At 35.1% G+C, this 14,411-nt stretch overlaps 1 protein-coding gene across 2 annotated transcripts in view; it reads left to right on the top strand.

Annotated features, from left to right (window-relative positions):
- Nucleotides 1-14,302, top strand: part of LOC127841976 (probable E3 ubiquitin-protein ligase HECTD2) — a 64,841-nt gene extending 50,539 nt beyond the window's left edge. For both annotated transcript variants that reach the window (XM_052371204.1, XM_052371206.1), the window contains 6 exons: nt 2,295-2,369; nt 4,035-4,122; nt 4,442-4,548; nt 5,429-5,544; nt 6,141-6,281; nt 7,723-14,302. In XM_052371204.1, coding sequence (XP_052227164.1) covers nt 2,295-2,369; nt 4,035-4,122; nt 4,442-4,548; nt 5,429-5,544; nt 6,141-6,281; nt 7,723-7,843 — 648 coding nt within the window. In that variant the 3' untranslated portion in view covers nt 7,844-14,302. The remainder of the gene's footprint in view (nt 1-2,294; nt 2,370-4,034; nt 4,123-4,441; nt 4,549-5,428; nt 5,545-6,140; nt 6,282-7,722) is intronic.
- The last annotated feature ends 109 nt before the right edge of the window (nt 14,303-14,411 follow it).

Below are 14,411 nucleotides of genomic sequence, written 5' to 3'. Positions count from 1 at the left end.
CATGCAAGCATGTATGGTCTGTCTGTCTGTCTGTCTGTCTGTCTGTCTGTCTGTCTGTCTGTCTGTCTGTCTGTCTGTCTGTCTGTCTGTCTGTCTGTCTGTCTGTCTGTCTGTCTGTCTGTCTGTCTGTCTGTCTGTCTGTCTGTCTGTCTGTCTGTCTGTCTGTCTGTCTGTCTGTCTGTCTGTCTGTCTGTCTGTCTGTCTGTCTGTCTGTCTGTCTGTCTGTCTGTCTGTCTGTCTGTCTGTCTGTCTGTCTGTCTGTAAGTATGTATGTATGTATGTATGCATGCATGCATGTATGCATGTATGTATGCATGTATATATGTATGTATGTATGTATGTATGTATGTATGTATGTATGTATGTATGTATGTATGTATGTATGTATGTATGTATGTATGTATGTATGTATGTATGTATGTATGTATGTATGTAAGTATGTATGTATGTATGCATGCATGTATGCATGTATGTATGCATGTATGCATGTATGTATGGTATGCATGTATGCATGGTATGCATGGATGTATGGTATGCATGTATGTATAGGCAGACAGACAGACAGACAGACAGACAGACAGACAGACAGACAGACAGACAGACAGACAGACATAGACAGACATAGACAGACATAGACAGACACAGACAGACACAGACAGACTCACAGACAGACACACAGACAGACACACAGACAGACACACAGACAGACACACAGATTGATACATACATACATACATACATATATACATATATCAGGGATCATATTTTTTTCGGTTTTGTCGGTCCTAGACCGATTGGGGTCATGAAAGACCGATTGAAAATCCCAAAGAGTCGGTCCGATTCTGTTTGCTAAAATTCCCATGTCATGAAATCGATTACGCAGTGCACATGCTAGCATACCCTAATTACATTCTTATCTCGATTAGGTGTGATAAACCATTCAAAGCAGTCTCTAAACCAGTCAGGTCCAGTCTATTGCACCTCAGCCGACTAGTATCAGCGTATGACCCCAAACAACGAAGATTTGCGTGGTTGTGTATCAGTCAAGCGTGAATAACCCAGTGTCAATATCAATTGATAATTTCACTGGCTTATACCTAGCACACTAATCCGTTCATAATGTGTGCTCGTACACGATAAAATCGTGGACAGTTACTTTGGAGATTAAAACCTCGATTTTATCCTCTTGGAAATTGTGCATTTCATGCATGATACAGTCAGTAAACTTTCATTTAAACAAAGAAGAAAATCGGATATTGTGCAATAATTGTGGGCGGACCTTATACACACGCTGTAACTAAACAATACATGCCGATACATTTTCCACCAGCGTAATAATCCAGCAATAAATGAATGAAAGTTGCGGTTTTGATTAACAGAACAGCTGAAAGTCATTTTATGGTTGGAACTTCACATAAAATAGTACACAAGAAAAATAATATAACATTTTATAAATCTTTAGTAAAAATTGTGTAAGAATCGAAATAATTCGTGTACTTTATTGTTTGTTGTTGAACGACCGGAAGTTAAGATGCGTGGTTTTTAATCACTCGTGCTTCGCACTCGTGATTTACTCCCTACGCATCTTAACTATCGGCCAACAACAAACTTTAACGTACACGAATTGTTTTTCAACTATTTGGTTTTATTATTGCCAGTAGCCTACCTAGGCACAGACATTTGTTAGATTCAATGCATGTGTGTAAGCTATTATCGAGTCGACAATGATTTAAAACATCGGTATAGACTTACACAGATTAATAATATTGACAACGATGAAAAGTCAGATAAAACAGTAACCGAAACAACAATGAAATAGCTAATGATAAAACCAATTGAAAAAATGTTCCGTTTAAAAAATGCTTAAGGCAATTTAACTTGTACATTATTATATCCTCTTCATGAATGGCAAAATCAATGGTATATATTTTAACGTAATTTGTCATAATTTCGGATAACAAAATTTCGGACACTTTTTCCCCATTTAAATCCAGACCGATTGATGTTGCTGGAAAATATGATCCCTGACATATATACATACATACATACATACATACATACATACATACATACATAGATTACATAGATTAGATAGATAGATAGATAGATAGATAGATAGATAGATAGATAGATAGATAGATAGATAGATAGATAGATAGATAGATAGATAGATAGATAGATAGATACTTCGTTATTAGTGAACATTATTTATTTACTGCCATACAAAATAAATACAGGATTGCAAGTTTGAATTTAAATCATATTAAAATTCAGCAGCATTTCTATTATAACAGGAGGTTGCCAAGGGTTTGCAAGATCTGCTGGACTATACTGGCAATGTTGAGGACGATTTGTGTCTATCTTTTCAGGTATGTACCATGTACAAGTCTTACGCATTTGCACTTTCCAAACCCTTAGTGTGCATTTTCGTGTTTTTAGACAACACATATTACCTCCACTTGTATTTCTTGTTATTGGCTGAAAAAAGCTAGTTTTTATGCCCCTGGATTGAATGATCAGGGGTATATTGTTTTTGGCCTGTCTGTCTTTCTGTCTGTCATTCTGTCCCAATACTTTAACCTTACATTCATTAAAGTTTTGCAATAACTTTTGAAATATTGAACATAGCAACTTGATATTTGGCATGCATGTGTATCTCATGGAGCTGCACATTTTGAGTGGTGAAAGGTCAAGGTTATCCTTCAAGGTCAAAGGTCACACACAAAAAAGGGGCATTAGGGGGGCATTGTGTTTCTGACAAACACATCTCTTGTTTCTTGAAATCATTTTCAATACATGTATTATATGACACTAGTAATTTCTGATGTGACTGTTACCAACATGTACTTTGGCTTCATTTAATTTTGTTTTAAACTTTTAACAAATCTTAAAATGATTTGTTTAATATTTGTGTGACTGCTTTTGGTGTTTTTTTGTGTTTTAAAGTTGCTTTGCCTCTGCATTTTTATGCCCCCCTTCAAAGAAGAGGGGGTATATTGTTTTGCTGGATAATGTTCTGTAGGTCTGTCTGTAGACCAGTTCGTTTCAGACCAATAACTCATCAATGGATTGACCGATTGGCTTGAAACTTCCCATGTGCATTGGCCTTGGACAGAATATGACCCCTATTAAAATTGGGGACACTAGGTCAAAGGTCAAGGTCACTGTCCCAATAAGTGTGAAAATCATTTCTGATCAATAACTCGTCAACAAATTGACCGATTGGCTTATTACTTCACATGTGCTTTGGCCTTTGACAGTGGATGACCCTATTGAAATTGGGGTCACTAGGTCAAAGATCAAGGTCACTGTCACAATAAGTGTGAAAACCATTTCCGATCATTGACTCGTCAACGGATTGACCATTTGGCTTGATACTTCGCATGTGCATTGGCCTTGGAAAGAAAATGACCGCTATTTAAATTGGAGTCACTAGCACAAAGGTCAACATCACTGTCACAATAAGTGTCTAATCGTTTCCTATCAATAACTTGTCAACGAATTGACCGATTGGCTTGATACTTCACATGTGCATTGGCCTTGAACTATAGATGAACCCTACAGAAATTTGGATCACTAGGTAAAAGGTCAAGTTCACTGTCTGAATAAGTGTCAAAATCGTTTCTGATCAATAACTTGTTGATCAATTGACCGATTTACTTGATACTTCCCATGCCCATTGGCCTTGGAAAGTGGATGATCCCTTTGAAATTGGGGTCACTAGGTCAAAGATCAATGTCACTGTCACAATAAGTGTGAAAATCGTTTTCAATCAATAACTGGTCAACAAATTCACTGATTCACATGTGCATTCGCCTTGGACAGTAGATGACCCATATATTGAAATAAGGGTCACTAGTTCAAAGCCCTGTTTGGGGGGGGGGGGCATATGTCTCCGACCGCGGAACTCTTGTTTTAATGAATTCAGTACATTAAAGTGACATTATCTTTTCTTTGAGATCTGTTTAAAAAAAAAATCGTAGAGATTTGTTAAAGAATGGTGAAAGTAACATTATTTAGTTTTGAACTTACAGATATCTCAAGACAATTTCGGCCATGTAACAGCCTGTGATTTAAAGCCAGGTGGTGACAAAATACCAGTAACCAATGAAAACAGACAAGGTAATGGCAATAAATTGAACACATACAATAAAAACGCCACATTGTTTTACTCATCACCTAGATATAATTTTGTTTCATTTGCCCTTTTTTTAAGGTAAAATATACTTGGTTAATAACTTAATGAATACAAATTTGGATCTATTTATTTTATGCAAATATACATTTAGTATCTTTTCTAATCGCTTTTTAATAGATATGTAAATAACAAATGAAAAAATCTTATGCAACATTGCAAAATATGGTAAATATTTTCACTGCAAAAATCTGATCATGATCATCTCATAAGAAGCATATTTTTTACTAACATGTGTATTTCCAGAATATGTTGACCTATATGTAGACTGGGTACTGAACAAGGCTGTCTTCAATCAGTTCAAGGCATTTTACCACGGCTTTCACACAGTGTGCGCATCTAATGCCCTTATTGTAAGTGCCAACCTGGGTCCAGAGTTGTTATGAATGTTATGACACTGTGTGCGCATCTTATGCCCTTATTATAAGTGCCAACCTGGGTCCAGAGTTGTTATGAATGTTATGACACTGTGTGCGCATCTAATGCCCTTATTGTAAGTGCCAACCTGGGTCCAGAGTTGTTATGAATGTTATGACACTGTGTGCGCATCTTATGCCCTTATTATAAGTGCCAACCTGGGTCCAGAGTTGTTATGAATGTTATGACACTGTGTGCGCATCTAATGCCCTTATTGTAAGTGCCATCCTGTGTCCAGAGTTGTTATAAATCTTATGACACTGTGTGCGCGTCTAACGCCCTTATTATAAGTGCCATCCTGTGTCCAGAGTTGTTATAAATCTTATGACACTGTGTGCGCGTCTAACGCCCTTATTATAAGTGCCATCCTGTGTCCAGAGTTGTTATGAATTTTGTGATTGATCTTGTTCATCAATGTTATTAATTTTTAAATTTTATTCATCACTGTTAATAATTTATTGTAACTAAAATTCATGATAAGTAATCACACACACACTATTTATTTTAGAAGCAAATTCAACATATTGGCTATGCTCTGTGAAAAGAGGGCTTAATGCATGTGCGGAAAGTGTCATCCCAGATTAGCCTGTGCAATCCGCACAGGCTAATCAGGAAAAAAAGTTTCGGCCTAAACTTGATTTGTGCTTAAAACAGAAAAGACTTTAAAAGCGGAAATTGTCATCCGTGATATGCCTGTGTGGACTGCATAGGCTAATCTGAGACAACACTTCGTGCAAATGCTTAAAAACCCCTTTTCACATAGCTCGGCTCATATGAATTTTTAAACTTTGTCACTACATTAAAAAAAAATTGCAGATGTTGCGTCCAGAAGAGATAGACATGTTAGTGTGCGGGAATCCTCGATTAGACATGCAGGAACTTAGAAAAGTCACTGTCTATGACGGATACAGTGCTAGCAGCCCACTTATCAAGTAATTAAGAATAAATAGATTCATGTACAATATCTTTCTGTAGGGGTTTGACTTTGATAACAACTTATGGTAGGTAAATATAATACTGCCTTTAATGAGTTCTCCAAAAACTAACTTTTCAGAATCATGGATGTGTGATTGTTTCATCATTTTTGAAAATATGCCGATTTTTTTTATTTTCTGTTGGCTAATTTTCAGGTTTATATCTGTCAAAAATATGAAATAAAGAATGGGAATCACTAGAGTTATTTTTGGATAATCAAGTATGTAAATACCATATATTTTGTTACAAATTGCTATTTTCGCAATGTGTGCTGACGGGGCTTATATTTGAAGATGTATGTATAACAAAGAAATAATGAGCCATGCATTTAATATTTAGCATATCTTGCCTGTACAGTAAATTTGAAGAGATTGTACATCTGTAAAGAGATGTTTGGGGAGCAATTATTTCATTTAAAAATTAGTAATGTAGGTAAAAGTACACCTTTATTATTCGATTGCATTTAAATACTAAAATCTATGACTATGGGTTTGATAGTTGCAGCTCCCAGCAGTAAAGTTATGTAGGGGTCATTGAAACTCCTTTCTTTCAGGAGTTTCTGGGACATAGTCCTGAGTTGGACGCCCCAGCTGCAGAAGTCCCTGCTCATGTTTGCCACGGGTAGCGATAGAGTGCCCATAGGCGGCATGGCGGAAATGCTGTTCAAAATATCACGCATGCAGGATGCATCCTTGTAAGTTGTGGATGCAAGGATTATAATAGATGCCTCTTGATCATTAGAGCCTTGTTCTGAGAAAACTGGGCTTAATGCATGAGCAAAAAGTGTCATCACAGATTAACCTGTGCAGTCTGCACAGGCTAATCAGAGACGACACTTTCCGCCTAAACAAGATTTTCGGTACGAAGGGACTTCCTTTAAACGAAAAATACCATAAAAGCAGAAAGTGTCGTCCCTGATTAGCCTGTGCGGAATGCACAGGCTAATCTGGGATGACACTTTAAGTACATGCATTATGCCCTGTTTTCTCAGAACACGACACATTAGGAATCTCAATAGCATAACTAAGTCTTGCCCTTAATTTCTGAATTATTTACCAATTAACTCTGCTGCTGTTGCTGTTGGCTTTTAATATTCACAATGTTGGACATTGTCTTACCATTTTATCTAAGCCTTACTAGATCTGCATAAACTGTTTGAGGCTTTTCAGTAATTACTAGTGTTCGATAAAGAAATGATCTTGTCATTCTTGTCTAAAAAGTCAATCCTTAGTAGTTTACAGCTTAGTTCATGTTAATAGGTTTCTCATAATTTGTTTGAGATTGCTGTGGTAGAAAAAGTACAATCCTTGATATCTTGTTTGAAACATTATATAAATACAATTAAAAATAAATAATTGCTAATTGCGAGTGACACCATATCCAGAACACCATTGACACATTTTAAAACCTCACTTGCATGGGCCAGAGTTGTTGCCTCTTGTATTGAAATAAATATTTAGTTTCAATGCATTTATGTTAGTTTGAACTAGAAGTGTTTGGCTTATAGAGACTCTTGTTAGTCCGTTTTTTTGGGAAAAACCAGTACTTAGTGTCTTGAAAATCTTGAGAATGCTGCTGAAGTGTGGAGTGAACAGGGGACCACCTGAACTCTAGATGGATACCATCACTACACCACTGCAACCTTCTTTGTAATAAATATTTGAGCCACGTTCTGGAAACACTTGTCATAATGCATGTGCCTCTAGTGTGGTCATAAATTAGCATGTACAGTCGTCACAGGCTAATCAGGGAGGACACTTTCCGCCTAGAGTGGATTTTCAATTAGAAGAGATTTTGTAAACGCAAAAAATTATGAAAGAGGTGTCCCTGATAAGCCTGTGCTAAGTTGAGTAACTATGTATCCTGTTCTGAGAAATCTGGGCATAATGCATGTGCGTAAAGTGTTTTCCCAGATTAGCCTGTGCAGTTTGCACAGGCTAATCAGGGACGACACTTTCCGCCTAAATTGGATGTTTGCTATGAAGAGACTTCATTTAAACGAAAAATGTCATACAAGCAGAAAGTGTCATCCCTGATTAGCCTGTGCAGATTGCACAGGCTAATCTGGGATGACACTTTAGGCTCATGCATTAAGCCCCATTTTCCTAAAGCAAGGCTCGTATTTATGATTGCAGATTGCCCACATCTCACACATGTTTCAACCAGCTAGTGTTGCCTGAATACAGCAGTAAGAAGATTCTCCGGCACAAACTCTTACTGGCCATACAGAACGCAGAGGGATTCGGGCTCGAGTAGTTGCTAGGCGATCTACTGATCAAGTCGGCTGTTGGCATTTATGGGCTGCTTAAATATGTTGAGTGTTGTAACTGTTGTACATGTATATGCTTTACATTTCTATATGAGATACAACAGTTGCACACATGATGACTGATGTAGAGAAATCATATTGTTTGTTCGTTTGTTTTGTTAGATTTTTCGCCGTCTCCAGTATTTCAGTCATATCATGGCAGTCAGTTACCAACTTTATTGGGATAGGTGGGTTACTAGTCCTATAAGCACACACTTATGCCAGTAACTGACAATTGTACTTTTTTTAAAAGACGTAGGCCACGGGAAAATGGCCGTAGATTTCATGACCAATGCCTGCGTGCGATCCTTGGATTATTATACTTAATCCTGTACAATTCAGCTACCCGGTCCAAAAGTCATGTAGTGTTGATACACAAAATACCAAAACATGCTGCTCGATAAAGTTCGTTGAAAACTGAAACATTGGGACGACCCTTTGAAGTTGGTATAACCTAAAATTGCATTTACCTGGTATTCAATAAGTGTTGAGATTCTTTGGTTACTATTCAATGCAATATAATGCATACTGTATACTATACTGCATGCATCAGCCATTATTTATGGTGTGAGATGAACATGTCTGTGTCATCTGTAATTTAAAAATGTCGAAAAATCAATTATAAAATAAAGATCAGTCAAAATAAAAATGCTTATGAATTATTCTATAATTTAACAACATGAGCATTACAAATGTAAGTTAATTTTGAACATGCATTTTGGTTCATTTTGTGTGTTAGGCAATTTGATCTACCAGTTCTTTCTGTATTGTTTGCCTGTAAATAAAGATAAATGTATAACAAGTCATAGCCAGATTACAGTGATGACTTAAATTATACTTGTTCTGTTATTGACAGTTTAATTAACCCTTTAAGTGCTGGAACCGTATTTTAAAGGCCTTTGCAAACAGTTTGGATCCTGATGAGACGCCACAGAACGTGGCGTCTCATCAGGATTCAAACTGTTTGCTATTCTGATAGTATTCTTTGAAAAAAATGCTAATTTAAGAAATTATGCAGACAACATTTTAGCAGACGACAATTTTCCCAGCATGCAAAGGGTTAATATCTGTATTGTGATTTCAGGATAGAAAAATCGTATTTATTGATATAGAAAGACTTTTTTTATTAAAATTATTTTGTCATATTTGTATTTAAAAAGGGTAGATTGTGTATATAAAGAGTGTGATTTTAGTGAAATGTGCAGAAGTGAGCATTTACCAATGTTCAGTCACTGTTAGTTTAACCCATTTATGCCTAGCGTCTAGAAAAAAGGCCTTGGCAAACAGCGTAGACCCAGATGAGACGCCGCACGATGCGGCGTCTCATCTGGGTCTGCGCTGTTTGCTTAAAGGAATTTCCGTAAGATATATTCTAAATATAGAAATAAATATACTAGACATCCCTAATTTTGGAAATAAATTGATCCAATTTAGAAGGATGGGAGAGTCCACTAGGCATAAATGGGTGAAGTGCTCATATTTTCAGTATTATCTTGGGATGGGAACGAATACTGAAATGATGTTTAAATATCCGTATAATCAATCTTCTTATGTATTTGGATGTTTGTTTTTAAACCTTATAATATTCAAATATCTGAATTTACAAACATCTGCAACAAATCTCACATGCATCGTTGCAAAAGGGTATAGAGTAACCTGTCAATTATCTTGGACAAAAGATTAAACAGGGTGTATTATAAACCTTGAAAACTGACAGAAAAAACACTTAATACATTCATCCAAGAATCCTTGCAACGTTTATTTGCATAAAAATTGAATATGCAAATGGGATTGTCAGATTAAAATATTAGGCCATTTTTATGCCCTCGAAGGAGGGCATATAGTGATAGGACCGTCCGTCCGTCTGTCTTTCTGTCACACTTTGCGTGTAGGTTTCGAAAAAAATGCTCATAACTTCTATGTCCCTTCAGATGTAACCTTCATGATTGGTATGCTTGTGTATATGGACAAGGCCTTTCCATACACACAAACATTTTGACCCCTTTGACCTTGAACTTAGGGTACGCGTTAAGGTTTCGAAATCTGCGTTTAGGTTTCGAAAAAGCGTTTTTCGGGGGCATATGTCTTCCGATGGAGACAGCGCCCAGCATATGTCTTCCGATGGAGACAGCTCTTGTTATGCTCCCCCAATATTTATTTTGGGGGGAGCAAATAGTCGCCGCTTCGTCTGTCAGTGCGTGTGTGTGCGTCTGTCTGTCCGTCCGTGCACAATTTTTGTCTGGGCTATGTCTCAGCAACTAATGACCGGAATTCAATGAGACTTTATGGGAAGCTTTACTACCAAGAGGAGATGTGCATATTATCAGCGGGTTCTGGTCAGATGATTTTTCACAGAGTTATGGCCCTTTGAAATTTTCCATGAAAAAATTATTGTCCCCCCAACTACTGTGCCGTCAAGACGTTTCCTTTTATTGGAATATATAGCGCAATATTGTGACAAAAAAACCTTTGGGGAGCATCACCCGTCTCTGACGGTTTCTTGTGTTTATTTTAATATTTGTTCCCATCCCTAGTATTTTCAATTTAGGCTTTCAATTTTTGTTATGTCATAGATGTGCCATAAACTCATAGATCTGATTTTGATAACTGGTACATATAACATCCACTTTTAATTGAAGTATATAATTGATAACTAAAAAGAACAAGAAATAAATATTGATCATGTGTACTTTGTGTTGAGAGCAGTTTTCTTTTTGTATCAAAACTTAACTTAATTGGAGTATTGTTTATACTCCATCTTGTGTATATGTGCAAAATGTTATTTTTCTTTATATCACCATTGTTGCAAAATTATGTGACCTTGAACTTGTACACTTAGAAGCTTCTAGTCTTTTTATGTGATCGATGTGAAGAAGTAAACAAGTTTTGAGATTAATTTTACTAAAACGCTATTTTTGCACCAACTTTAAATGAGCAATTGCGGGAATATTTGTTATCTTCAATGACTTTTCTAGTTGTGTGTGTAGTAGATATTGACCTCACAGCATGCTCATCTTAACAAACATATCAGTTATACATGATATCATCTTGGATGTTTTTATGCAGTAGTTCAAAGAATAAATAAATCAGAATCTGAATTAATGTTCATTGTGGCGTATAAATCTATGTGCATACCGGTAGGATGCTTAGAAATTTGTGGCTTGTTTTGTGTTTGGTTTCATTTAAACTGAAACTTATTTGTTTAAATGGTTTCAAGCAAACTTAAACATTTTAGGATGTCAGCAATCATTTAATATACAAAGGAGTACACATGTTTTTGAACTTTGAATTAAAATGGTTTTCTGACTTGTATACATGTTGAATACATGTAACAATATCCTGAGAACAAAATATTATTGCTGTGTGAATCCCCTGAAATGTTATTTATAAATGACAAAATACAGATAACTTGATTAGAGTGTCTTTTTTATATTATTTTTGTATTCTTATTTTTATTCTTTGTTTTCCGATGCATTTGCTCATGATACACATATCATTCTATCATTTGTCCAGGTCATTATATTTCTTACACTGTGTAAGTTATCTACTTGGAACTTCATAGCCAGAATGATCTGAGCGAGGATAGGTGCAGTGCGCATTATTGTGCATCCTAAACTTTTTGGAGCTATTGTCCACTGTTTGTTTTCTTAATTTAAATTCGGAGCATTCTAAATCTTCCTATGTGCATAATGGGCATTGGGATACAAAAGACCACATTTTTGCTATCAGAAAGCCTTGGAAACATCTGTCTCACAGCTCTAGAATTTCACGAGACATATTAACAAATTTATCACGTTGGGTTTACATTAAAAAAATCATGACTGCACTTGTGTTCGAAAACATCACTTGAAATTGACAAGTATTCATTTTTTTCATATTTGCTAGTTCTCTGGTGATCACTGTAAACAGTTTTTCCATTATTTAGACATACATTTTGTCATGCACATTTTGCCATTTTGTGTTGTTTTTTATTTTGAAGCTGGACTTCAGAAAAACATTCTTATTTAGTTAGTTACATCAAATTTGTGTCTTATTACTGTATTATTTTCCTTCTGTTGTCTATGTTTTGATGGTATCAGTGTTTTACATTTCCAGAGAAAAAAAAAATCTTCATGCAGTCTTGTGGTTAAAAGCTTTTCATGTGGGTACATTAATGTATTTTCTTGAGTTTTAGTGCTGAAAAGATTTTACCTTGCAAAGCTGCTTTTCTCATCACTTTGATAATTAATTATTGTTTACTTTAAAAAAAAAGTTATAAAAAACATTTGACTAGATTGTATTCAAATATACTGGATGTTTTAATGATCTTTTTTGGGGAAAAAATTAATACATTTGTAAATTATGGGGAAAAAAATCCATATATAAAGTTGATTGGATCTAAATGTTTATCTTGCAAGGCAATTTTGTGCCATTTCTTCATTTGACTTAAAATATTGAGTAATAGGAGAACATTATTTCAGTTGATTAATTATCAAGATTTCTGTTTACTTGGGTATTTGTTTTGGGAAAATGTCAAATATTCTTACCCATAGGTAGACAAGAAAAAGACAATGCGCCTTTTCGATTTTCGAATACCTTTGTTAGTTAGTCACTATAATGTGACTTTGACATTCAAAAGAAGACAATAAATTATTATTTGAAACACCACTTACTAACATATGGACCACAGGTATCCTCAGGCAAATCACTGGTTCCTAACCTGTAGGCTCTGGGGTATGATCTGTATTTGTTTGTATTAGTATGATTTTTTTGCCAGTAATATTGTGTTGTTTCAATGACCATGTTTTATTTTTATCTTTAACTCAAATTAACTAAATTGCTATCATATTCTTATCATTTAGTATATTCAGTTTTTATTCTCATTGTCAATATCATTACGGGTATGTACTGATACTTTAAGATTTCTGGTACAAGCAACATTTTTGTGGAAGTTAACATATTAAATGGTTTAACTGGTTCTTGCAACTTTTATGTGAGATTTTTGAAGATGTCTATGTTGATATATATTTTTTTTACCTTAAAATAAATCCTGATCGGTATAGAATGTTATGTTATGTTACCAAACTTGTTTTAAAGGTACACATTAACAGTTGTTTATTTTAAACAAATTCATTAACCCATTTATGCCTAGCGTCTAGAAAAAAGGCCTTGACAAACAGCGTAGACACAGATGAGACGCTGCATGATGTGGCTTCTCATCAGGGTCTGCGCTGTTTGCTTAAAGGAATTTCTGTAAGAAATATTCTAAATATAAAAATAAATATACTAGACATCTCTAATTTGGAAATTAATTGATCCAATTTAGAAGGATGGGAGAGTCCACTAGGCATAAATGGGTTAAAATATATATATTTATGCTTGGTGTTAAGATGTTTGATAAAAGTGCATACATACTTTCCATTTGAATAATGTCAGTCTGTGATATCTGTTATATTTATAATGAATGTTATATTTTTGTGTATTTTGCATGTTTGTTGCGTAAATTTAGTGGATCATCTAATGTTTTTGTATTGTCTTATTGTGTAGCGATAACTCACCTTCAAGCAAAGCATTTACTTGGTGAGCTTTTGTGATCACCTCTTGTCTCTCTCATGCATCCCAACTTTGAACACTTAAGAGGCCACATTTTTAGTCCATTATTCCCAAAACTTGGTCGGAATATTTGTGTGGGTCCAATTTTCCTTATTCATGTATGGCCCATAAAAAAGCTCATGAACACTCTAGATATACCTATTTTTTTTCTTATCAATATAAAATTTGCTCAGACTTGTCTTTTCTTAACATGTATGAGATGAGATCTCAATTACATCTTCTCCATTGAAGAACGTGGCAGCCATAGAGCTGGGCAATTTTCCTTGTATATTAAAAACTATAGAAGATTGTGAACATTTGGCCACCATGTCATATTGTTCTCACAATTCTAATAACCTGTATTCAGGTGAGCGTCCTATGATCATCAAGTTTTCTGGAAACAAACCTGTCCTAACAAAAAATTATTACTTTGTTTCTTAATTTAATCTGAAAATTGAGCATTGACTTACAAGGGAGTCTAAACAGGGGTTTCTTAAATTAAAGTCTTTCCAAATATTTTTCATTGTATTAAAGTATAAGTTTATTGTATTATTACAATGAGTGCATACACTTATAATTAAGGGATTTACTATACTAAATTTAACCCGTTAGGCATGTTATGTATACTATTTTATATATGTTTAAAGGTTTGTCCATAAAGTAAGTAAAAGGCTTATTTTATTCCATCTGTATTTTTAACTACTGCCTAAATTCTAGACTGTCAACATTCCATAAACTCAACATTGTAAATCTTGTATTCAAATGCTGAAACTGACAGTTGGTATTGTTGTTTGGTAGATGTAGCTGTATTCTTGAGTTGTAAAATTTGAAATTAACTCTGCCTTTGTTTGTTTATTAAGGTGTCCCACCAAGTTAGACTTGGTAATCAGGTTACTAGTGATAGTGCAAAATATGAGTCGCGTTCTGAGAAAACTGGGCATAATG

This window comes from Dreissena polymorpha, chromosome 8 (assembly GCF_020536995.1).
Source record: "Dreissena polymorpha isolate Duluth1 chromosome 8, UMN_Dpol_1.0, whole genome shotgun sequence".
In the NCBI taxonomy this organism is placed as follows: Eukaryota; Metazoa; Mollusca; class Bivalvia; order Myida; family Dreissenidae; genus Dreissena; species Dreissena polymorpha.
Note: the sequence above shows the minus strand (reverse complement) of the source record. Positions and strands in the feature narration are given on the sequence as shown.